Source organism: Nyctereutes procyonoides, unplaced genomic scaffold, assembly GCF_905146905.1.
Source record: "Nyctereutes procyonoides isolate TBG_1078 unplaced genomic scaffold, NYPRO_anot_genome, whole genome shotgun sequence".
NCBI classification, from domain to species: Eukaryota; Metazoa; Chordata; class Mammalia; order Carnivora; family Canidae; genus Nyctereutes; species Nyctereutes procyonoides.
The window spans coordinates 33,946,393-33,967,841 of NW_026575133.1; the positions used below are offsets into that span (position 1 = coordinate 33,946,393).

The following is a 21,449-nucleotide window of genomic DNA, read 5'->3' on the forward strand; positions in this document are numbered from 1 at the left end:
ACTAGAACTTAAATTTAAATAAAACTGAAACATTAAAAAAATTAATTAGGCCTTTTTTTAAATTTTTATCTATTTATGATAGTCACACACACAGAGAGAGAGAGAGAGGCAGAGACACAGGCAGAGGGAGAAGCAGGCTCCATGCACCGGGAGCCTGACGTGGGATTCAATCCCGGGTCTCCAGGATCGCGCCCTGGGCCAAAGGCAGGTGCTAAACTGCTGCGCCACCCAGGGATCCCTAGGCCTTTTAAATTTTGCTAAATTTTCTTTATAGATTTTATTTTTTTATTTTTATTTATTTTATTTTATTTTTTTCTTTATAGATTTTAGCATAGAAGTCTTCCAGATCTTTGGTTAGTTTACCCTTCACATTTTTACGTTTAAGGTAAATGCTGTTTTCTTTCTCTATGTGGAGTTTTTCTTTTCATATTTTGATGAATATTCATGGATGCAGAATTGACTTTTTTTTTTTTACACCAAGTGAAGTGGATAGCACAGTTACGAACTCAATAATTAACTTACTAAATAAACAGTCTGTAAATTCTGCTGGACCTTTTATGGGCATAATGATGCCATCCACCGGGACTGGCAATCTTCTTTCCCCCTTTCCAACAGTCTATTCATTCGCGCACTCCTCTTCCTCTGTGGCTTTCTTGCACTGAGTAGGATCCTCCTGTAATGCTCAGCAGAAGTGGTGGTCTGGGGCCGTGTTTCTTATCCCTCATCTCTTTTCATCTTAAGATGAAAGCAATTTCTTTTCCCCTGCGTGTGTGATGACTTACAATGTTTAGCTTTTCCGATGTTAACATCAACTTACATTCCCATAATAAAAATAATTTATTCGAAGCTCCTGGGTGGCTCGTCGGATAAGCGTCTGCTCAGGTCATGATCCTAGGGTCCTGCTCCTGCTTTCTCTCTCTCAAATAAATAAATAAATAAATAAATAAATAAATAAATAAATAAATAAATAAGTCTTTTAAAAATTTTATTCACAACATATTAAATAAAATTGGATCCGATTGCAACAAAAAATTCCTCCTATTTCTAATTATATTTCTAATTCTGCGACACTTGGCGCAGTGCATTCCACATTTTGGGGGCATTGATTGTGCACTTTAATTATGCACGTCCGTGGGCAGCCCAGGTGGCTCAGTGGTTTAGCATCACCTTCAGCCCAGGGTATGATCCTGGAGTCCCGGGATCGAGTCCTGCGTCGGGCTCCCTGCATGGAGCCTGCTTCTCCCTCTGCCTGTGTCTCTGCCTTTCTCTCTCTGTGTATCTCTTGTGAATAAATAGATTAAAACTTAAAAAAAAATTATGCACTTCCGTGATTTAAAGAGTTGAGCAGCCCTACAAGGTCGGATGAAGGGCAGCCACCCGGGACCTCCCCAGAAGCACCATCTCCTCGGCCCTGGGTGAGCCCGGCGGGGGGCTGCCGTGCAGGCTGAGACCCCGCACCCGCCTCCCGGCTGCTGGGCCCTCCTGCTCCAGTCCTGGCCCTTCCTTCCCCTGGACCGCTCCCTCCTGCCTCCATCCCTGATGCGGTCACAGCCCCGATCGTGGCCCATCCGCCCAGGGGGTTCACCCCTGACGGGCCTAGGCTGCCTACACCCTCCGAGTGCCGGGCGCTAGGTCGGCAGACACCGTGGGGCCCGTCACCCTTACCAGTCACTGTCCCAGCTGCGTCGGCGGCTGTCCTCCCCTGGAGGCCTCCCTCTCGTCATCTTGTCTCTGTGCGTGGGGCTCACCCTGAGTGCAGGTGGTGCCAATGGCCTGGGGCCTGTGCCAGCTTCTGGGGTGCCTCCCCCTCCCCCCACTGGTCCATACTGGTATTTGGCTCTGGTTTCTGGAAGAGTTCCTTAATTTTTTAAAAAAATATTATTTATTTATTTATTCATAGAGACTCACACACAGAGTGAGGGAGAGAGAGGCAGAGACACAGGCAGAGGGAGAAGCAGGCTCCATGCAGGGAGCCCGATGTGGGACTGGATCCGGGACCCCGGGGTCACGCCCTGGGCTGCAGGTGGCGCTAAACCCCTGAGCCACCAGGGCTGCCCGAGTTCCTTAATTTTATCCTACTTTTCATGTCAGATGCTTCCTTCTCATTCTTTGTTGCTTTAACAAAGTTTTCTCTTGGCCGGCTCACCTCCCCCAGTCCCGGGGCCCCGGTGGAGGGGGCCCCCAAATTCTGGCCCCGCACCTGCGTCCCTGGGCCAGTGGGGTGGGCCGAGGCCCCGGAGGGCACGTTGGGGCCTGGAAGCGCCCGAGAGCGTGTGCCCGAGGCGCTCGCGTCCCCTCTTTCTGTGACGCTGACTCTCCAGTTCTCCGGGATGAACACCCGGGATTGGGGGGCCGGGCCATAGGCTGGGCGTACGGGCCACGGAAGCAGCCAGGTGTCCGGCGCGGTGTCCGGCGCGGCTGCAGCATTTTGCATTCAGACCGTGGCGACCTGTGAGGCTTCCAGGTTCTGCACCCTTGCCTCGAGGGAACAGCCTTTCTCTGCCGCCCAGGGCCACGGGGTGTCGGGGACGCAGGACTTGGTGCTAGAACTGCAGCTCCCGGGAGAGCTGGGGCGCTCATCACTGTCACAACTCTTTATTTCAGCCATTGTCACATGCAGGTAGGTAGTACCTCGCTGTGGTTTTATTTATTTATTTATTTATTTAAAGATTTTACTTAGGGATCCCTGGGTGGCGCAGCGGTTTAGCGCCTGACTTTAGCCCAGGGCGCGATCCTGGAGACCCGGGATCGAATCCCACGTCCAGCTCCTGGTGCATGGAGCCTGCTTCTCCCTCTGCCTGTGTCTCTGCCTCTCTCTCTCTCTCTCTCTCTCTCTCTGTGACTATCATAAATAAATAAAAAAATTAAAAAAAATAAATAACGATTTTATTTATTCATTCATACAGACACAGAGAGAAGGGCAAAGATAGGCAGAGGGAGAAGCAGGCTCCGTGCAGGGAGCCGGACGCGGGACTCGATCCCGAGATCCCGGGATCACACCCTGAGCTGAAGGCAGGTGCTAAACCGCTGGGCAACCTGGGCTGCCCACTCGCTGTGGTTTTAATTTGCATTTCCCGGAGAGTTCCCTGACGGCCAGCACCTGTTCATGGGCTGTCTGGCATTCATTTATCCTCCTCAGCGAAGCGTCTATTCGAGTCTGGTCTGGTCTCATTTTGTTTCTTTAATTGGGTTGTTTTCTGTTAAGTTTGGCAAGCTCTAGACACACACACACACGTATATATAGTTGGATGTGTGATCTGCGGTATTTTTTTCTCCCAGGCTGGTAGCATGTCTTTTGATTTTCTTAGCAATGTCTTTCTGAAAGCAAAATTTAAAAATTTGTTGAAGTCCACTTTATCACTGCTTTTTTGGATTTGTGGTAAAATACACGTAACAGGGTCCCCTGGCTGGCTCAGTCAGTCAAGCGTCTGCCTTTGGTTCAGGATGTGATCCCTGGGCCCTGGGATGGATCCCTGTAGGGCTCCCTGCTCTGCGGGGAGCCTGCTTGTCCCTCTCCCTCTGCCGTTCCCCCTGCGTCTCTCTCCCCAAAAAAATATTTTTTAAAAAATATTTTATTTATTCATGAGACAGAGAGAGAGGCAGAGACACAGGCAGAGGGAGAAGCAGGCTCCATGCAGGGAGCCCGACGGGAGACTTGATCCCAGACTCTGGGATCAGGCCCTGAGCCAAACGCAGATGCTCAACCGCTGAGCCACCCAGACGTCCCACAAATAAACAAAATCTTTTATTTTTAATAAATAACATCTTTAAAAAATACACATAACATAAAATATGGAGTGTACAGTTCAGTGACATTAAGTAAATATATGTTTTATGGTCATCACTACTTTTCTTTTATCTCCCCAAACAGAAACTCTGTCTCAATAACTAATAATTCCCCATTCCCTTCCCCAACTGGTGGAAACCTCTATTCTTTCTGTGTTTTGAATTGGCCTGTTTTGGACGCCTTGTACATGTGCAACCATATAGCATTTGCCTCTTTGTGAATGGCGTATGTCCCCTGGCATGATTTTTTTTAAAGATTTATTTAGGGATCCCTGGGTGGCGCAGCGGTTTGGCGCCTGCCTTTGGCCCAGGGCGCGATCTGGAGACTCCGGATGGAATCCCACGTCGGGCTCCCGGTGCATGGAGCCTGCTTCTCCCTCTGCCTGTGTCTCTGCCTCTCTCTCTCTATCTCTCTGTGACTATCATAAATAAATAAAAAAAATTTTTAAAAAAAAAAAAATAAAACTTAAGGAAAAAAAAAAGATTCATGTATTTGAGAGAGAGGGAGGGAGGGAGAGCGTGAGCCCGTGCACAGGAGGTGGGGGAGGGGCACAGAGTCTCCAGCAGGCTCCCTGCTGAGCCGGGCGGCCTCTCCTGACCCAGGTCAAGCTGACACCAAGGCCTGAGCTGGAGCCAACAGTCGGTCGCTCAACCCACGGAGGCCCCAGGTGCCCCAGCATAGAGTCTTTATTTTTTAGAGATTTTATTCATTCATGAGAGAGGGGAGGGAGGGGAGAGGGAGGGGCAGAGGAGGGGGAGAGGGAGGGCAGAGGGAGGGGGAGAGGGAGGGGAGAGGGAGGGGCAGAGGAGGGCAGAGGGAGGGGAGAGGGAGGGGAGAGGGAGGGGCAGAGGGAGGGCAGAGGGAGGGGCAGAGGGAGGGCAGAGGGAGGGGGAGAGGGAGGGGCAGAGGAGGGGAGAGGGAGGGGCAGAGGGAGGGGCAGAGGGAGGGGCAGAGGGAGGGGGGGAGGCAGGCTCCGTGCAGGGAGCCCGACGTGGGGCTCGATCCCATCCCGGGTCTCGGGGTCACGCCGGGGCTGAAGGCGGCGCCCCCGGCCGCATGGGTTTCAAGGCTCACGTTGTAACATGCGTCAGGACTCTGTTCCTTTTCTATTTCATTGCATTTTGTTTGGATCATAAGTCGCATAAAATTCACCCCGTCAGCAGCTCCGAGGACTGAGCGTCCAGCGGCCAGGACCCCTCATCTTGCAGAGAAGCTGCTGCACTGACCGCTGACTCCCGCCCGCTCCCCGCTCCCCGCTCCCCGCTCCCCGCAAAGCCGACTCCCGCGGGGCTTCCCCACTCGCGCCTGTGGTATCCGCCCTCCCCCGTCCGGCTGGTCTCCCCCAGCCCGTCCCGCGGCTCCAGGGCCACAGTGTCCCTCCTCCCCAGGCTGGTCCTCCCCGGCCTGTGCGCTGCACCGCCCGTTTCTCCATCAGCCGCCCCGGAGATGCTCGGGCCGCGCGGCCGGGCAGGGCCTAGGAACAGGCGGCAGCAGGATGCTCCAAGGTGGGCGGAGGGGGACGGAAGGGGCCAGGCGGGGGGACGCGCGGGGGTCGCGGGGCGGGGGGGAGGGGGCAGCGGGAGGAGGGCGGGGGCGGCGAGCGGTGGGAGGACACTCGGCCGCGGGCCGCCCCCACCCCGCGCCGCACGCCCCGCCCCCGGCCCGGCCCCGCCCCGCCCCGCCCCGCGGCCCGCTGGGAGACGTGGTCCGCCGCCGCTCAGGAAGCCCGACTCCGAGTCCCGGCGAGCCCCGCGACACCGCCCTGCCGCGAGGCTTTCCGGGACTTGTAGTCCAGCGCCCGCGGGCAGCGGGACGCGCGGCGAGCGGCGGAACTCGGTGTCCCAGAGACCCCCGCGCTGGGCCACGACGTCGCGCGCCCTCTCGCCGTCGCCGCCGCTGGGCTTTCTCCGGCCGCCGCCGCCGTCCCTGCCGCTGCTCCGGGGCTGGAGGGCCCGGGCGTCCCCGGGCGCGAGGAGGCTGCGGGTGGGAGCCTTCGCGGGCGCTGAGGAGCGGGCCGGGGGAGGCCGGGATGGAGCCCCCCGGAGGTGGGCGCGCTGCCGGGGGGGCCCGCGCCTGGGGCGGTTGGGGCGGGGGCCGGGCGGTGGTCGGCGGCGGGGCGGGCGGCAGGGGCCGGGGGGCGAGTGGGGGGCGCCTGGGGCCGGGGCGGGGCTCGCGGGGGCGGGGGCGGGGCCGGGGTCGGCGCGGGGGGCGGGGCTTGCCGGGGGCTCGCGGGGGGCGGCGGGGTCGGGGCGGGGGTCGGGTGCGGGGTCGTGGCGGGGCGGGCGGGGCGTGGGCGTGGGCGTGAGCGCGCCGCGGTCCTTGCAGCGGCCTAGGCGGGCTGCCGGGCTCCGGAGCGGCGGGCGGGGTCTCGGGCCGCCGGAGGCCGCGGACGGTCGGAGGGCGTCGCGGACATGGCTCACCTGCGGGGATTCGCCAACCAGGTAGGAGGGCCGGGTCGGGCCGGGTCGGGCCGGGCCGGGCGCGGGCGGGCGGGGCCGGGGCCGGGCGCGCCCCGGAGGACAGCGGCTCGCGGGGCCGGGCGAGGCGGGTCCTGCCCGTGCCCGAGCCGCCCCCGGGCCTGGAGCCGCGCCTCCACCTGCTCCCGGTGCCGGTGCCGCGAGCTGCGACGCCCCGGGAAGGACACCCGCGGCCCGGCCCCCGAGCAGACGCGCCCGTTTGGAAAAGAGTCGGGTTGAAGGAGACGAGCTCGCCTCCGTGGCGGCCGCTCCCCGCCTGGGCCCAGCCCGCGGCGACCCGCTGCCCTGCCCGGGGACCAGAAGCGTGGCCGGCCCTGCCCGCAGCCCTGGGCCGCCGGGAACCGAGCACCGCGTCTTCCCGAAGCGGACAAGCTCTCCTGGCCGTTCTGCTCGGACTCCCGGAGGAAAGAGGGCCACTGGCGGAGTCGCCCCGGGCCCCAGAGGCTGCCGTCGGGCGAGGGGTCTCTGTGCCCGGGGCTGACGCGGTCGGTGGGGCCGGGGCACCTGCTGCGGGGTGCAGGGCTGGGGGCGCTGGGCAGGGCCCCTCGGGGAAGCCGTGGTCCTTTAGAGGCCTGCACACGTGGTCCTTGTCCGGGGCGGGAAGCCTGATTTTCTCGCGACACTTGTGCTGTGACCCCGTGGGGCAACCCTGCCTGGCCCGAGGGTCCCCCAGCTGGTTCCCGCCCTGCCTGCCGCGTGGTGGTGGGACTGGCCTCGCTCCCTTCATCTTGTGGGGCCACAGACCTCGCCGCTGCAGGGCTGGGGAGCGAGGGTCTCAGTCCCAGAGCCACTCAGGCTTTGAGGGATCGTCCCGACCGTGTGCTGGCGTGGCCTGGAAAAGCAGCCGAGACGCAGGAGCTACGCGCCTTCAGCCAGGGGGCTGGGGTGGGTGGTCCCCGTGATGTGCTCGCGCCGTCCGGCCTCGGGGCGAGGGTTGGGGTCGAGGCCCGGAGCTGTGGCTCAGGGCTCCGTGCATGCTCCCCTGGACCAGGGGGGTCCAAGCGCCCCGTGTGGGATCTCCCTGGTTGGGCTGCCGTGGTGAACCGACCCAGCTCTGGGCCCTCGTGGACAGTGACATAGTGTCCTCAGCAGGCCTGACGGGAGCAGAGGCACGGGACACGTCGCCCACGGAGGCCTGAGGGTGCAGAGGGGACCCCGAGGCACAGCGGTGCTGACTGGTGCTGCCAGGTTTCCTAGGACAGAGGACACAGCGCAACGGCACCAGCTGGACCACAACCCCTCGGCAGCCCCCACGCCCACGCCTGGGGCACTGAACACATGGGCCCGGGGGGCCAGGTCCCCTGTGACGTCCAGGACTGAGCAGGGAATCGCAAGCTTCCCCCCAGAGGCGGAGGCCGCTCTCCCGGCAGACGGCCTTTTCCTGCTGACAGCAGGCCGCCCACGTGGGCCGGGAGTCGCTGGCAGACCCCAGCCAGGCCTCTGAGGTCGGGGTGGGTGCTAATCGTGGGATCCACGTCCCCATCCACACGCTGCAGACAGCCAAGCAGCTGTGACTCACGGCCACGTTCCTAAGTGGCCCTGGGTTTCTCCAGAGCGTGTGCAGCAGGAACAGGTGCGTGGTGGGTGGTTCCCACGCCCGCTCCGGGCCGGCCTCGGCTCTGCTGAGGACGGAAGACAGTGCCTCACCGGCCCGGCGGGAGGCCCGCACGACCCTCGGCCCTGCCCCGAAGGCTGTGCTGCAGCGCAGCCCACGGCCCGTGACCTGGGGTCCCAGCAGGGACTCCCCGCCCCCGGCTCCCGCAGGTGCCCGGCGCAGGTGGCCCTCCGTCCTCTGCCTGGAGCTCAGTCGCAGCGGGGAAGGGGCCGTGCGTGCCGCGTGGGCCTGCGCACCGTGGGCGAGGCCGCTGGAGTCCCCAAGCTCTGGCTGGTGGGGAGCCCGAGGGGGCTCGTGTGTGTGGAGGACCCTCCTCGGTGCTGTGGGCGCCCAGCGACCCCGGGACAGGCCTTCCTCGCACAGGGCCCACAGCAGTCGGGGCCGACGGGACTCGGGGAGCTGGATTTGATTCCTTTTCACGCGTGGCTGCTTTAGACGCCCTCCTGTGACAGGCGCGTGGGCTGTGGGAGCAGGGCCTTCTGGCGGAGGCCCCTCCTGCGGGATGGGAGTTGCGGAGCCTCAGGAAGGCCCTTCTGCCCCCATCTGGGCAGGACGCCAGGTCCCCGCCTCGGCTCCCGCGCTTGGCCCCGGGCCTCGGCCCTGCGGGGCTGGGGGCTCCCGGGGACCCCGCGGGCTGCCTCAGGGCCAGCTAGTGGCCTGCGCCCTGGAGCCCGGGGCGTCAGCGCCCCTCTCGGAGACCCCGTGGAGCCCTGTCCCCCGTGTCCCGGTGCCCAGGCTGTGGGGTGCTCGCTGGGCCTCAGTTTCCATCTGAGGCCCGCGTGCGGTAGTCTCCCGAGATCCAGGGTTAAGCACCCGGAAAGCCTCGGTTTGCAGCTTGTGGCCCAGGGGTCTGAGGGCCGCAAAGGGAAGCCCCTCCCGGGCCGTGGCCTCCGGGCACCACCACGCGGGCCGGCTTCGTGTTCTGATTGATACTTTGCTGTTTAAGGGTTCTCCCGGGGTTCGGGAAGGCGGGCGCCGGTCCACCCCTTGGCCCCGGGCTCCCCCTGCCGCTAGCATCCTGAGTCCTGCTTCGTGCCGCATGTGGGTTCCAGGCGGGTGGCAGTGTGGGGTATTCTCAGCCGCCGGACCCGTGGTCCACGAGGGGCTCTGGGCGCCGTCCCGCTGTCACGGGGTGGCCTCGTGGCCCCAAGTCCCCACTCCCTGCCCGCTCCCCCATCACGTGGTCAGTGTGCGGCACCTGGTCCTCCCCACGGTGGGCTGTGGGCGGGGGAGCCGTCCTGTCCACCTGGGCCTGCGTGTCTCGGAGGCTCTTTCTCTGGGCAGAGGGTACGTTTAGTTTTTCTGAACAAAAGGTGAAAAAAGAAGAAAGGGGAAGAGAACGTGGTGAGCTCCCCGGCTCCTCATTTGGGGATCACCACATTCCAGCTGCAGGGTCCCCGCAGCCTGTGCTGCCGCTCTGCTGACGGCCTGCCGTGTCCCCGCAGCACCCACGCGTGGATCCTGAGGAGCTCTTCACCAAGCTGGACCGCATCGGCAAGGGCTCCTTTGGGGAGGTTTACAAGGGCATCGACAACCGCACCAAGGAGGTGGTGGCCATCAAGATCATCGACCTGGAGGAGGCCGAGGACGAGATCGAGGACATTCAGCAGGAAATCACCGTGCTGAGCCAGTGCGACAGCCCCTACATCACCCGCTACTTCGGCTCCTACCTGAAGGTGCCCGCAGGGAGGGGGCTTGCTCTGTGCTGGGCTGCGCTTGGGTACATGCCGCGCCCCGCTGCGCCTGGCCCCCTCCTGCCCCCCGAGAGGACAGTGCTGAAGCCCAGTGTTCCGCGGGGTCAGAAAGTCCTGCTCAGAGCCTGGGCTGGCGGCCCCCCGGGGGCCAGTGGGGAGCAGAGGTCTGGTCTGAGGGGCGGGAGGCCTCGGCAGATGAGCGCAGACCCAGCTTCACAGCCGCCCCCAGAAAGCAACCTTGAGGACCAGGTGGGCGTGTGGGACGAGAGTGGGGTCTAGTTGCTCTGAAGTGCCAGTGACCCATCGCTGGCTGGCGGCATCTCTCCCAGGGCTGGGGCAGCCCCCGTGGGGCAGGTGCTGGGGAGCCGTGCCAGGGCCACTCTGGGACCCCTGCAGCCGGAGCCCGAGGCCAGCTCCTGCCCAGGGGAAGGGGGCTGCCTGGGGTGTAGGTCCACAGAGGCCGAGGGCCGCCTGGGCCTCCCATCTTCCCGGTCTGGTTTTTGATGGGGTCTTGGCACAGTGGACCCGGCCCCTGGACCATCTGCAAAGTGGCTGCGTGGGGGTGTGATGGGAGGGGGCTGGATGGGGCTGCTGGGCCCTTGAATGGGGGTCCCTGAGGGGCCAGGGGCCCGAGTCCGCCCTGCTGGGGAGGGTGTGTCCTGGGGGCCCGGCCGTGCCCCTTTCCTCTCTGCCACGTGCTGATAGGTGTTTCTCTGGTCCCAGAGCACGAAGCTGTGGATCATCATGGAGTACCTGGGCGGCGGCTCTGCGCTGGACCTGGTGAGGTGTAGGCCGCAGCAGGGGGCAGCTTGCCATGGGCAGGAGCGGACCGAAGGAGGTTGCTGTGGGCACTGTGCCGCGGCAGCCTTGGACCCTCGGACCCTCGGACCCTCGGGCGCCTCTCCTCTGCCGTCTTGGCATACTACGTATTAGTTAGGAGCCATCTAAGCCAGACGATGTGTGTTTGTGGTCCTGGGCCCACGGGCTGGTTGGCGCCCCCAGGCAAACAGGCCGGGCGCTGCGGCTGGGACCCCGCTTTGCATTGAAGAAGCAAGCCGCGTACGCGAAGCTCCATTTATTTCAGGAGTTGAGGGAACAGGAGGCCCCTGCACGCGGCAGGGCCCCCGCCCCTGGTAGAGCGGGGTCAGGTCAGGGCCCTGGTGAGGGACGTGGAACAGCGCAGAAGGAGGGCCGGGGTGTGTCGGTGGGGGTGCTGAGCCTGCCCCCCCCCCTCTGCCCGCAGCTTAAACCTGGCCCCCTGGAGGAGACCTACATCGCCACCATCCTGCGGGAGATCCTGAAGGGTCTGGACTACTTGCACTCGGAGCGCAAGATCCACCGAGACATCAAAGGTCCCTGTGCCCCCCACCCTGCTCCTAGAGTGCCAGGGCGTGAGGTGGCAGGGAGGGGGTTGCTGGGCGCTGGGGGCCTCCTGTCCCCGTGCAATGAAAACACTAGCCTTGCACTTTGTGGGAGAGGGGACCTCTTTAAACCGGAAGTGTGGACCTGGGGAGGCGTGGGGGGCGTGAGGGCAGGGGTCACGGTCCCCTCTGCTGGCTGTGCTGTGGCTCTGCTCTTGGGTTTGTCATAGAAGGCAAATGCCGAGAGGGCCCTGGAACCCTGCTGGGGGTGCCCACGCGGGCCCCTCGCACTGGTGGCTGCCCACCTGCAGTGCCTGTGGCCCCGGGTCTCTGGCTCGCCGGCTGGAGAGGAAAGCCAAGGTCCCGGGAAGAGACGGCCGCGCTTCCTCAGGCAGCCGTGTGCGGGCCGGGGCCTTCGTGGTCCTAAGGGTGACACGTACTGTCCTGTGTCGAGCAGCTGCCAACGTGCTGCTCTCGGAGCAGGGGGACGTGAAGCTCGCAGACTTCGGGGTGGCGGGACAGCTCACGGACACCCAGATCAAGAGGAACACGTTCGTGGGCACGCCCTTCTGGATGGCACCTGAGGTCATCAAGCAGTCGGCCTATGACTTCAAGGTGGGCGCGGTGGCGGGTGGGAGGGTGGCCGCGGCACGGCTCGGGGAGCCCCGGGTAGCAACGGTGCCGCGTGGCTCTCTGTCCAGGCCGACATCTGGTCGCTGGGGATCACAGCCATCGAGCTGGCCAAGGGCGAGCCTCCGAACTCGGACCTGCACCCCATGCGCGTCCTGTTCCTCATCCCCAAGAACAGCCCGCCCACCCTGGAGGGCCACCACAGCAAGCCCTTCAAGGAGTTCGTGGAGGCCTGTCTCAACAAAGACCCCCGATTCGTAAGCCCTGCTCCCCGGGCCGGCTGGGAGGCGGCTCTGCGGCGGGGCTCCAGGGGACAGCCCCACGGGGTTCCCCGAGCCCCGCCTCACGGTGTGGGGCCTGCACGTGGAGCACGGTCGCGGGGGGAGGGCCCCGGGAGCAGCGGGTGCGGCCGTCCCTGGCGCCTGGTGACCGCATCCTTTCCCCGGCAGCGGCCCACCGCCAAGGAGCTCCTGAAGCACAAGTTCATCACGCGCTACACCAGGAAGACCTCCTTCCTCACCGAGCTCATCGACCGCTACAAGCGCTGGAAGTCGGAGGGGCACGGCGAGGAGTCGAGCTCCGAGGACTCTGACATGTAGGGGCCCCTATGGCGGGCGCGCCCCTGCGGCCCTGGGCATTGTGCCGTGGGCGCCAGGCGGGCCTCCTTGGTCGAGGGCTGTGAGGTTGCCTCCGAGACGCAGGCTGAGCGGGTGCGGGCCTCGGGCTCCCCGGATCCCAGCACCGTGGCCCTCACGGCCCTTCACCTTCCACCGTAGCGATGCAGACGCTGAGGACGGCGAGCAAGGTCCCATCTGGACGTTCCCCCCCACCATCCGGCCAAGCCCCCACAGCAAGCTGCACAAGGGGACGGCCCTGCACGGCCCCCAGAAGGTCTGACCTGGCGCGGGGGGCGGGGGGGCTGCGTTTGGGGGTGGCAGGCACCCTGGCGTGTGTGCTTCCACAGGGGGCACAGGTGGGGAGGGAGCACGCCTGCCGGCTGGGTGCGCTCTGCCCTCTCCCCTGCCCACCCTGCCGTGGCTTTGACTTCACAGTCCGCGGAGCCTGTCAAGAGGCAGCCGAGGTCCCAGTGCCTGTCCACGCTGGTCCGGCCTGTTTTCGGAGAGGTGAGGGCCGGCGTGGGGGTCGCCGGGGCAGAGGGCAGTGGTGCTTCTCTGCAGACACTCCCTACGGTGTCCCCTCAAGGGTCACGGTGACGTGCGCCGGCCAGCACCCCCTTGGGGCCCACGGTGGTCAGGCTGGGATCTGGGGGCCAGGCCTTCTGAGCAAGGGAGCAGGAGGGGCTGCGACCACCCCAAGTGCTCAGCCTCCTGGGGGCCGGTGGGGGTCTCAGAATGACTGAACAAAAACCGTGTTTTGTGACCTTTTATTTTGAATTGCAGACACACGGGATGGTCCTGTTTAGGGAGCCTGGGAGGTTGAGTTCTTGGAGTTGGGTACCAGGCCCAGGGCGGGGAGGCCCTGAGGGTGACTCCCCTACGTGCCCCCTGCTGATGGGTGCTTGCTGACGCCCCAGGAATACAATGTAGCCAGGTGTCCCCACTCCCCACCCCAGGTGACGGCAGCCCCCGGGGCCCCAGGAGGGAAGATGGGACGTTGAGTGCCTTTCCGAGACATGGGGGTGGAGGGGTGGGGGTGGGGGTGGAATTCTGGGTTTAGGCAGGAGAGCTCCCACCTCCGGGCGCCTGTGGGGCGAGGGAGGAGGTCGGGGAGCAGGTGACGAGCTGGACTGTCAGGGGGCTCAGGTGTGCTTCAATGGCCTGGGGCAGGTGCCCACCCCAGGATGCCCTGGGACAGGTGAGGGGGGTGGGGGGATGGCTTCATCCTGCTTGTCGGGTGCACCCACTGTGGCCTCTGTGGGCTGGGCCTGCAGTTGAGGCTGCTGGGGGGTGTCCTGGCGGCCTCCTGGAGACACACAGGCTCTTTCCCCTTTTGTTTCTGGGGTGTGACATAGGCTTGACCTGACTGCTACCTGCCAGGTCAGCTAGAGGGCGGGGACCCTCCGTGGGCTTCTCGCGGCCCGGGTGGTGGGGAGGCCAAGCCTGACCTGGCTGCGGGGACCTCAGGGCTTCTTGAGCAGCGTACCTCCGCCGTGGCCTCTGCGGCCCGCGGTTGGGAGGAAGCCTGGGTGGCCCAGCCCACCACTAACAGGCCGCCCCGCCATGGGGGCAGGTGGGACTCGGCCAGCCTAGCTTTGTGGCGGGAGGGCTGTTAGGGCCCCTGGTGCCTGGGCTCCCGCACATGCACGTGGTGGCGAGGGCCCGTGGGCGGAGCTCACAGGAGGTGGGTGCTGTCTTTGCAGCTCAAGGAGAAGCACAAGCAGAGCGGCGGGGGCGTGGGGGCGCTGGAAGAGCTGGAGAACGCCTTCAGCCTGGCGGAGGAGTCCTGCCCCGGCATCTCGGACAAGCTGATGGCGCACCTGGTGGAGCGTGTGCAGAGGTGAGGCCCGGGGCGGCCGTGGGCGTCTGTCCCCAGAGCCCGGGCTCAGGGAGTGGCGCCCGGACCCCCACGCCGGCTGCCTCCCGCCCGGCCAACTCTCCAGGCCTCCGTCCTCTCCGCAGGTTTTCCCACAACAGAAACCACCTGACGTCAACCCGCTGAGGCGCGCCGCTGCCTGAGGAGAGCGGGGAGGAGAGGCTGGCGTGGAGCTCCGCGGCCCGGCTGCCTCGGCCCCAGCCCCCGCTCCTGCGCTCGGCTACCCCCGCCTCCTGCAGCACAGCGTCAGGGGAGCCACCGCCGGACGGAGCAGCGGAGGCTGTCGGGCCCGTCTGCCCCCCGGGCCCGCGGCGGCCGTGCTGGCCGTAGGTTTGCCTTGTGGTGTCAATCAGGTACCGTGTCTCCTCCTAAGTACTCGGATCAGCCAGGACTTTTTTTTTTTTTTTTTAAAGAAAACGGACTTCTCGCTTCCCCGATGTTCTGAGGTTGAGGTGTTAGTTTTCATAGAACATGGAGAGGCTCCTGCCACCTTCAATAAAGACCTGAATCGGAGCGATGCTGGCGGCGGGTGGGGCCCAGTTCCTGGCTTGAGTCCTCGTCGTGGCCCGCAGCCACGTGTGGCCCGCGGGCAGGAGGGCAGGGAGGAGCCCTGTCTCGGGCTGCACGGCCGGCCGTTAGCGAACAAATAACAGCACGTGTGTCCATTTACGTCAGTTTGTTAGGAAACCCTGGGAAGCCAGAACTGAGAGGCCCGTGGGGTGAGGCCAGCACTGCATGGCTCCTGTCGCCTGTCCTCCGGGGGTGCCCCGGGAGAGGGGAGGGCGTGGCTCAGACACCCCCTGGCCGGTGCCTCCGTGGCCCTTAGGACACGCAGTCAGGGACGTGCTGACGCCGCTCTGCTTGCTCGTCTGGGTCCTCGTCGGGGAGGACGGGCTTCATGCTGCTGCCTCGGAAGGCCCGGCCCGCGCAGGCGAGCTACTGGCGCGCTCGATCACCTCCATCCACCTGGGGAAGGGGTCGGACGTCAGAGCTCCCGAGGCGCTCACGTGGAGTCAGGGACACGCTGGGCGGCCAGTGGCCGGCTGCCAGTTTCTTCCCAAGGACACCCCCAAACACGGGGAGAACCCTGGAAGCAGCGCCGTCCTCCCACGCCCTCGGCAGCAGACCAGGCCGCCGGGCCAGGTTTACCTCTCGAACGTGTACTTGCTCTCAGCCCGGAAGAAGTAGACGTGGGACTTGAACTGGAGCTTGAAGACGTGCTCCTTGCGGACGCCGTCGGCCTCCTCAGGGACGCTGACGCTGTAGCCCAGCAGCGGGAGGCTGGCCAGGGGGTGGTCGTCCTGCGAGGTGGCACGGGACTGTGCAGCCGCTCCCCTGCCCCCAGCCCGGCCCGGGGAGCCCACGGAGCACCCCTACCTGATGAGTCTTGTAGAAGAACAAACAGAAGTTGGTAAAGACCACCCAGAGCTTCTGCCAGCCACTGCTGTTCTTGAATTTTCTCAGCAGATAACCCGAAAGCTGATTCTACAGGGAAAGAAAAAGCCGCTGACTTGGGCGCCACAGCCACTCTGCTCCCAGGATGTGCGGCGGCCGCCAGACGCTGGCACTGAAGGCCAGGCTCTAAGTACGAGAAGCTACGTTCCTTTTCCGGATTTACACACGCTCGGCCACGACTATGGCCGACCGCGTGGGGCCGAGCGAACTCAGCTCTGACGACCTCCCCCTCCCATGCAGGCAGGGTCAGGGGTGCGGGGCCTGCTCTCCTTGGGACCCTCCCTGGGACCAGGCACACGGGCCTGTGTGCTGATGCCCACGAGTGGCCTGGTGAGCCCGCGGCTCTGACGGCCTCCTCCCCTGGCTCTGCGGCTTCATCCCAGGCCATCGCCGGCGCGCAGACACCACGCAGTGGCAGCAGCCCGAGGGCCAAAGGCCCGGAGCCCAAAGTGGCTCCTCCAGGTGACAGAGGAGTGGACTCCCAGGGTCCCAGCGCCTCCGCAAATGCCTCAGGGCTCCTGGCGGCCCCTGGGCTGTGCTGCTCGAGGGGACTTGCCTGACTGGTGTCCCGTCCCCCCCCCGCCCCGCCCAGGGACCCTCACCCTCAGGCAGGAGGGCGTGCACGGCGGCTGTACCTCGACAGCCGCACTGTGGTCGGCTCTGGAGACACTGGTGTTGCGGTACCAGCACACGTGGACCGTGGTGTTGGCCCGGCGCTGGCCCTGCCCCTCCAGGGAGCCATGGGGGCCACCAGCCTCTTCTGCCCCTTGCTCCAGAGAGGCCGCCTCCGAGGACCCTGGGAGGAGTGAGGCCTCTGCTCAGAGGCGGCGGCGCCCTGGGCACCAGGTCAGAGGACGGCAAACCCCCCGATGCAGCTGCAGAGGAGCGCGCAGGCCCTCCCGCCCCCCAGAGCCCAGGACGTTCCTTGTGTTGGGGAGCACCCGGCCAGAGGCGGCCTGGGACCCAGGACACGGGTTTGTGGGGGCACCTGGCGGCTCAGGCCCTGGTCTCAGGCTGTGCTCCTTGAGGAGTCGGGGATTCCTGAATTCGCCCCCTGCCCCTCCCCACTCGCTCCCCCCCAAGAACAGGATTGGTAGAGAAGCTTGCTTAGGTGCAGTCGGGGTGCCCTCGGGGGTGCCTTGGCCAGAACTCACTGTAGGGAGGTGCGCACGGCACGCTGCCCGGCAGCACCAGGGAGAGGCCACTCCCGCTCTTGGCTGCGTCGATTGCGTCGTTCAGGTCACGCATCCACTTCTCCTTTTCCAGGCGGGTGCTGGGGGGAGGGCCAAGGCTCAGAGGCGGCTCCGCAGGGCCTGGGCCCCCAGGGGCTCGCTGTGCCCGTGCCCGGTCGGAGTGCCTGGTCCAGCCCCCGAGGCCCCTCCGCTGGAACGGGACGTCTGAGGGTGGCTGATGCCCGAGCGAGGACTCAAGGGGCAGGGCTGAGATGCAGGGCTGGTTCCTGTCCGTCCTGCTGCCCCGGGGTGCTCGTGTCTGTGTGCTCTGCCCTCAGCTGGGATGCGGCAGGATGGGAGGCGAGGGCTAGACGCCCACCCAGGAGGCCCCCAGCTCCCACGGGGGAGACACAGAGCCGCGGCGCACCCTGGAGCTCAGGCCCCCTTCCCACCTGCTGTGACCTGGGGAAAGTGGTTGCTGCGCAGTTACAGCCCTGCTGGGGGGCAGGGTGCCGGGGGGGGCAGCGGCAGCACCCTGGCTGTGCCTGGGGACGTTCTCAACGGTCACAAGCCGCCCACCAAAGGAGAAGCTGCTCCCGCGGTCCCGCCGCTGAAGCCCGTGGGTGGCACGCCCGGGGCCAGGGCGGACGGGGAAGGCTCTTACCTGGCTGCCACCACGATCGTTTTCTGAGCTGCACAGATGGTGAAACAGTGCGGAACAGAGCGTTCACGCTCGCCTTCTTCTACCTGTGGTGAGAAGAGGCGAGCGTCGGGGCGAGGGCGAGGGTGGGGCCAGCGCGACCGCCGCTGGCAGCGCGACACGGGTCCCTGGGAGCCCTGTGCAGGTCTACGCTGACTACAAGGGGCTACCAGAGGCATGGGGACCCCCACGCCGTGGCACCTGCCACCCGGGGGGTGAGCCCTGGGCCTCAGGGCACCCCACTACTCACCGGTGGGTCCAGCACTATTAGCTGAAAGTCAAGCACAGGAAAAAATATTGAGCATTTTCATTATTGAAAAGAGAACCGGACAATTCACCTTATAAACCTGGTACCGGAACTTCCGAGCCAAGAACACCCTACGCGACTGATCGAGATGGAGAACTGAGGGGACTCCCAGGAAATGCTGCCTAGGCAAGCCCGCAGCCAGCCGAGGGGGGCCTCGGACCACGGCCCCGCCTGCCCCGGGCCTCGGGCGACGTGCGGCCGCGCCTTCCCACAACACTGGGGACGTCTGCCCGCAGCTCCAGGGCGCACTGGAGGCGCGGCGGGTGTGCTGCTGCCCTGTGGAGTTCGGGGCGAGGCCAACGGACACCCCCGCGGAGGGTCGGCCTGCACAGAGCCTCACGGACACAGAAGACCAGAGATGAGCGGGAGCGTGGGCGGTGAGACCAGGTCGTGCAGACGTTCCCCTTCGTCACCCCAAGGTAGCACATGACCCCAGTGTGACCACAGGAGTCCAGGCGGGTTTGAGGGGATCTGTCCCAGTGATTCCTGAGTTTATGTGGAAGAACTAAACGCTGGAGCGTAGCAAGGGGCCTTCTATGGAGAACGACAGCTCAGGGACGTGCCGCAGCAGCCACACGGCGACTCGACAGGAGACACGGCCCCGGGCGAGGCCTGCTGCTGCCTGGCGCAGGGGAACGGAATGGGAGGCCAGAAGGGGCCCCACACGTCGGCAGGAGTCCAGCCACCCCCACGGAGCCTCGTGGAGGCGGCTTGTGAGTTGGAAAGTGGAACCGGGGCCAACGCGACGGCGCGCGGGCAGGGAGACCCACACTCAGGATGGGCACCCCGGGCGGCAGCACACGGCTGAATTCACCCCATCCCCAGGCGCCAGCCCAGGGGCACCTGTCCGGTGCCATGTCAATCCCACAAGATAAAACTGAACTGTGGGAAAAGAAAAAAGGAATCGCTAACTGGGGAACATACCCGTGGCCCCAAGCGCGGCTGGCACCTACAAACGGGCATTGGTAGAGGCCAGGCGACAGGCACAGTTGTGCCATCGCAGGGGCGGCCCCGTCAGCCTCCCCGACGTCCCTGGCTGTGCCCCTCACGGGGCCGCGGGGGTGGGGGGGAGGCTCCACTGGGCGGGCGCCCTACCCGGAGCCCTAGAGGCGCGTGTGCCCGGCCCCCGGGCGCTGTGCTGGGTGCAGGGAGGAGTGTAGGACGAGGTCCCGCGGGGATGCTCCTGACTCTGAAAAACGAAATGGAGCCAAAGTGTCCGGTGCAGGGAAACTGAGGAAAGCTGGTGTGTGCCCTGCCTGCCCACTGCGCGTCTCTGTGTCGCAAGGGATGGCGGGGATCGGGGGCCGACCCGAGCAGCAGCAGCAGCGCAGTGAACGGGAGGCCCGAGGGGTCCCGCCCCCAGTCTAACACCTGCGAGGCCAGAAGGGCGTGGCGCCAAGTGCCCACAGCGTGTGTTACTGGGGCGACAGTCATGGATGACTTTTATGTTTTCAGTGTTTTCTACAATGTAAATACAATTTGTAAAAGTATTTCAAACCAGTGGGCTGTGCTTCCGGTGTGGCAGGTGCGGTCACGCAAACAGGCCCCTTTGTGCCGACGGCTCGGGTGCCCAGTGGAAGGTGGGATGGCCCCGAGAACGTGGCGGGGGGCGAGAATGGAAGGGGTGGAAATTGAGGCAGACTGGCCAAGTGTGACAGCAGAGTGGGGTCTGACACCCGGACAGGAGGCTGTCCTGACACGTCCTGGACCCACAGCACGTTCCTGTGGCAAAAACCTGGCCACCTGTCTTTGCTGCTGTGGCAGGTGGGCCCAGGCCGAGCGCGGGCTTACAGTCGAGGGCACACGCAGGGTGAGTCAGTGTGTGGAGCAGGGTCCGCGACCTCCAGCGGGGTCTGCGGGGCCGTGCAAACTGGCCGCAGGGGTGAGGCTGGAGGGACTGAGGCCGTGATGGGGGCTGACAGCATGTCGTGTGGACAGAGGGCGTGCCGAGCGACAGGGCCGCGGAGGGCCCGGGCCTGCTACGGTGACGGTGGTGCCGACGCAAGGTGACCCGCAGCCAGCTCACAGCACAGGGGAGGCCCCGAGCCTGGCTCTGAACCGTAACCAGCGGCTCGTCAGTGGTGGCGCGGCCTACCGTTGGAAGGTGTGCGTGTGTGTGCGTGTGTGTGCGCGTGTGCGCAACGACGGGGAGGCTGACGTGAGGGGAACATGACTGCGGGGATGAGTCCGATACGAGCCCTGGAGCAGAAAGGCTCTGCAGTCTTTAGTGGTTCGGGTTTCACTTTCAAGAGCTGTGTCCGCTCCCTCCTGCAGGCGCCCAGCTGGGTCTTTACACGCAGGGTGGGTCGGGCCGGACGCCTGAGAGGGTGTGAGAGGGCGCCACCCGCTGCAGGCGGGGCGTGGACACCAAGAACGTGACCGCGCCCAAGCACTCGCCCAAGCACTCACCAGCATGCCGCGGAGTGGGAGGCGGCCCCGGATCCGGAAGCAGCTGGTGCCCGTGACTCCTCTGCTCGTGTACAGCAGCACGTCTGAGAACTAGACGGGAGGCCTGATCACACAGAGTTCACAAACAGGTGACACGTGTCCGTGTCCAACGGTCGTTGGTTTCAGCTCAGGTCATGATCTCAGGGACGTGAGACTGAGTCCCATGTGGCTCAGCACGGAGCGCTTAGGTTTGTCTCTCCGTCTCTCCCTGTCCCTCCGCTCCGTGCTCTCCCCCTCTGCCTCTCAAATAAATACATACATCTTTTTTAAAAACTTAAGGGATCCCTGGGGGGCTCAGTGGTTTAGCTCCACCTTCAGCCCAGGGCATGACCCAGGGTCCTGGGATCGAGTCCCACGTTGGGGCCCCTGCAGGGAGCCTGCTTCTCCCTCTGCCTGTGTCTCTGCTTCTCTCTCTCTCTCTCTCTCTCTGTGTGTCTCATGAGTAAATAAATAAAATCTTAAAAAAAGAAAAAAAAAACCTTAAAATTTTGACGGCAGGGGGCCAGTAACCCAGGAGTGGCCAGTCTCCAGGGCCAGTGCCCAGCGCCCACCAGGGCGAGGCGGTGGGGCATCGTGGCTGACGGCTCAGGCGCGAGGAAGGGAGCTGATGCCGGGAGGGCCTCCGCGCTCCGCGGCACAGCCAGTGCCCAGCACGACGTTCCTGCAGCGGCAGGGACTCGGGCTCTCCTGTCTCCTGGCTGACGGTTCTGCAGACCGTCCTGGGACACCAAGGCAGGGGGTGCCTCACCCAACTGCTTTCTGGGGTCCCCCCCGGGCTCCTCTCTGACGTGGGGCTGCTCGCTGGACCCCAGCACCGGCTCCCCCAACAGAGCCGCACCCGCGCCACGTACCAGAAAGAACATCCTCTGCTGCAGGCCCTTCTTGGTGAGCTTGTGAAGGCACCCCTCGCGGATGAACTCCTGCAACAGAGCGACGAGGCCCTTTGGTGCCAGTCCAAGGCCGCGTCCACAGGTGGCGTGCGGGCGGGGCTGAGGGCCAGGCTCACGTCACCATTTCTGCTTCTCTGAGCCCCTCAGATGAACCCCTTGCAGGCTCCGTGCAACCCTCCGACGGTGCCCCCCCTGCCCAGAATGCTCCATGCCCTGCCAGCCTCTTCCCTCCTGCTGGCTGTCTGTGGTCGCCCCGTGTCGCCGCAGGCCTGCTGAGAGCCTTCCAGTGAAGCAGCCCTGAGGTTCGGGCACGGGGATCTCTGAGCTCAGCTTTGAGAAAACTTGGACCAGAGCAGCTGGAGAACGGCAGGGAGAAGGGTGCACGGGTCCTCATCAGCCCTGACAGCAGTTCGCGTGGGC

The 21,449-nt window shown here is 64.5% G+C and overlaps 2 protein-coding genes across 12 annotated transcripts in view; one reads left to right on the forward strand and one right to left on the reverse strand.

Moving 5' to 3' along the window:
- Positions 1 to 5,633: 5,633 nt before the first annotated feature.
- STK25 (serine/threonine kinase 25) lies at positions 5,634 to 14,579 on the forward strand. Of its 2 annotated transcripts, none has more exons than XM_055346214.1 (12): positions 5,634 to 5,770; positions 6,113 to 6,228; positions 9,325 to 9,555; positions 10,297 to 10,353; positions 10,817 to 10,925; positions 11,392 to 11,549; positions 11,636 to 11,821; positions 12,014 to 12,159; positions 12,341 to 12,455; positions 12,617 to 12,688; positions 13,885 to 14,021; positions 14,144 to 14,579. In XM_055346214.1, exons 2-12 carry the CDS (start codon positions 6,199 to 6,201, stop codon positions 14,181 to 14,183), a joined length of 1,281 nt encoding a protein of 426 aa, XP_055202189.1. In that variant the 5' UTR covers positions 5,634 to 5,770; positions 6,113 to 6,198; the 3' UTR covers positions 14,184 to 14,579. The 2 variants fall into 2 exon arrangements, with proteins under 2 accessions (XP_055202189.1, XP_055202188.1); XM_055346213.1 differs by having other exon boundaries at positions 5,663 to 5,832.
- A 142-nt stretch (positions 14,580 to 14,721) lies between these two features.
- Positions 14,722 to 21,449, reverse strand: part of FARP2 (FERM, ARH/RhoGEF and pleckstrin domain protein 2) — a 94,375-nt gene continuing 87,647 nt past the window's right edge. For 6 of the 10 annotated variants that reach the window (XM_055346205.1, XM_055346204.1, XM_055346207.1 and 3 more), the window contains 9 exons: positions 20,991 to 21,059; positions 20,101 to 20,190; positions 17,635 to 17,655; positions 17,349 to 17,431; positions 16,667 to 16,785; positions 16,148 to 16,308; positions 15,435 to 15,542; positions 15,207 to 15,358; positions 14,722 to 15,023 (listed from right to left, as the gene is read on the reverse strand). In XM_055346205.1, the coding sequence (XP_055202180.1) occupies positions 14,954 to 15,023; positions 15,207 to 15,358; positions 15,435 to 15,542; positions 16,148 to 16,308; positions 16,667 to 16,785; positions 17,349 to 17,431; positions 17,635 to 17,655; positions 20,101 to 20,190; positions 20,991 to 21,059 (873 nt within the window). In that variant the 3' untranslated portion in view covers positions 14,722 to 14,953. Of the gene's footprint in view, positions 15,024 to 15,206; positions 15,359 to 15,434; positions 15,543 to 16,147; positions 16,309 to 16,666; positions 16,786 to 17,348; positions 17,432 to 17,634; positions 17,656 to 17,866; positions 18,881 to 20,100; positions 20,191 to 20,990; positions 21,060 to 21,449 lie in introns of those variants that run through there. The other 4 variants (XM_055346208.1, XM_055346210.1, XR_008667102.1 and 1 more) reach the window with 4 other exon arrangements.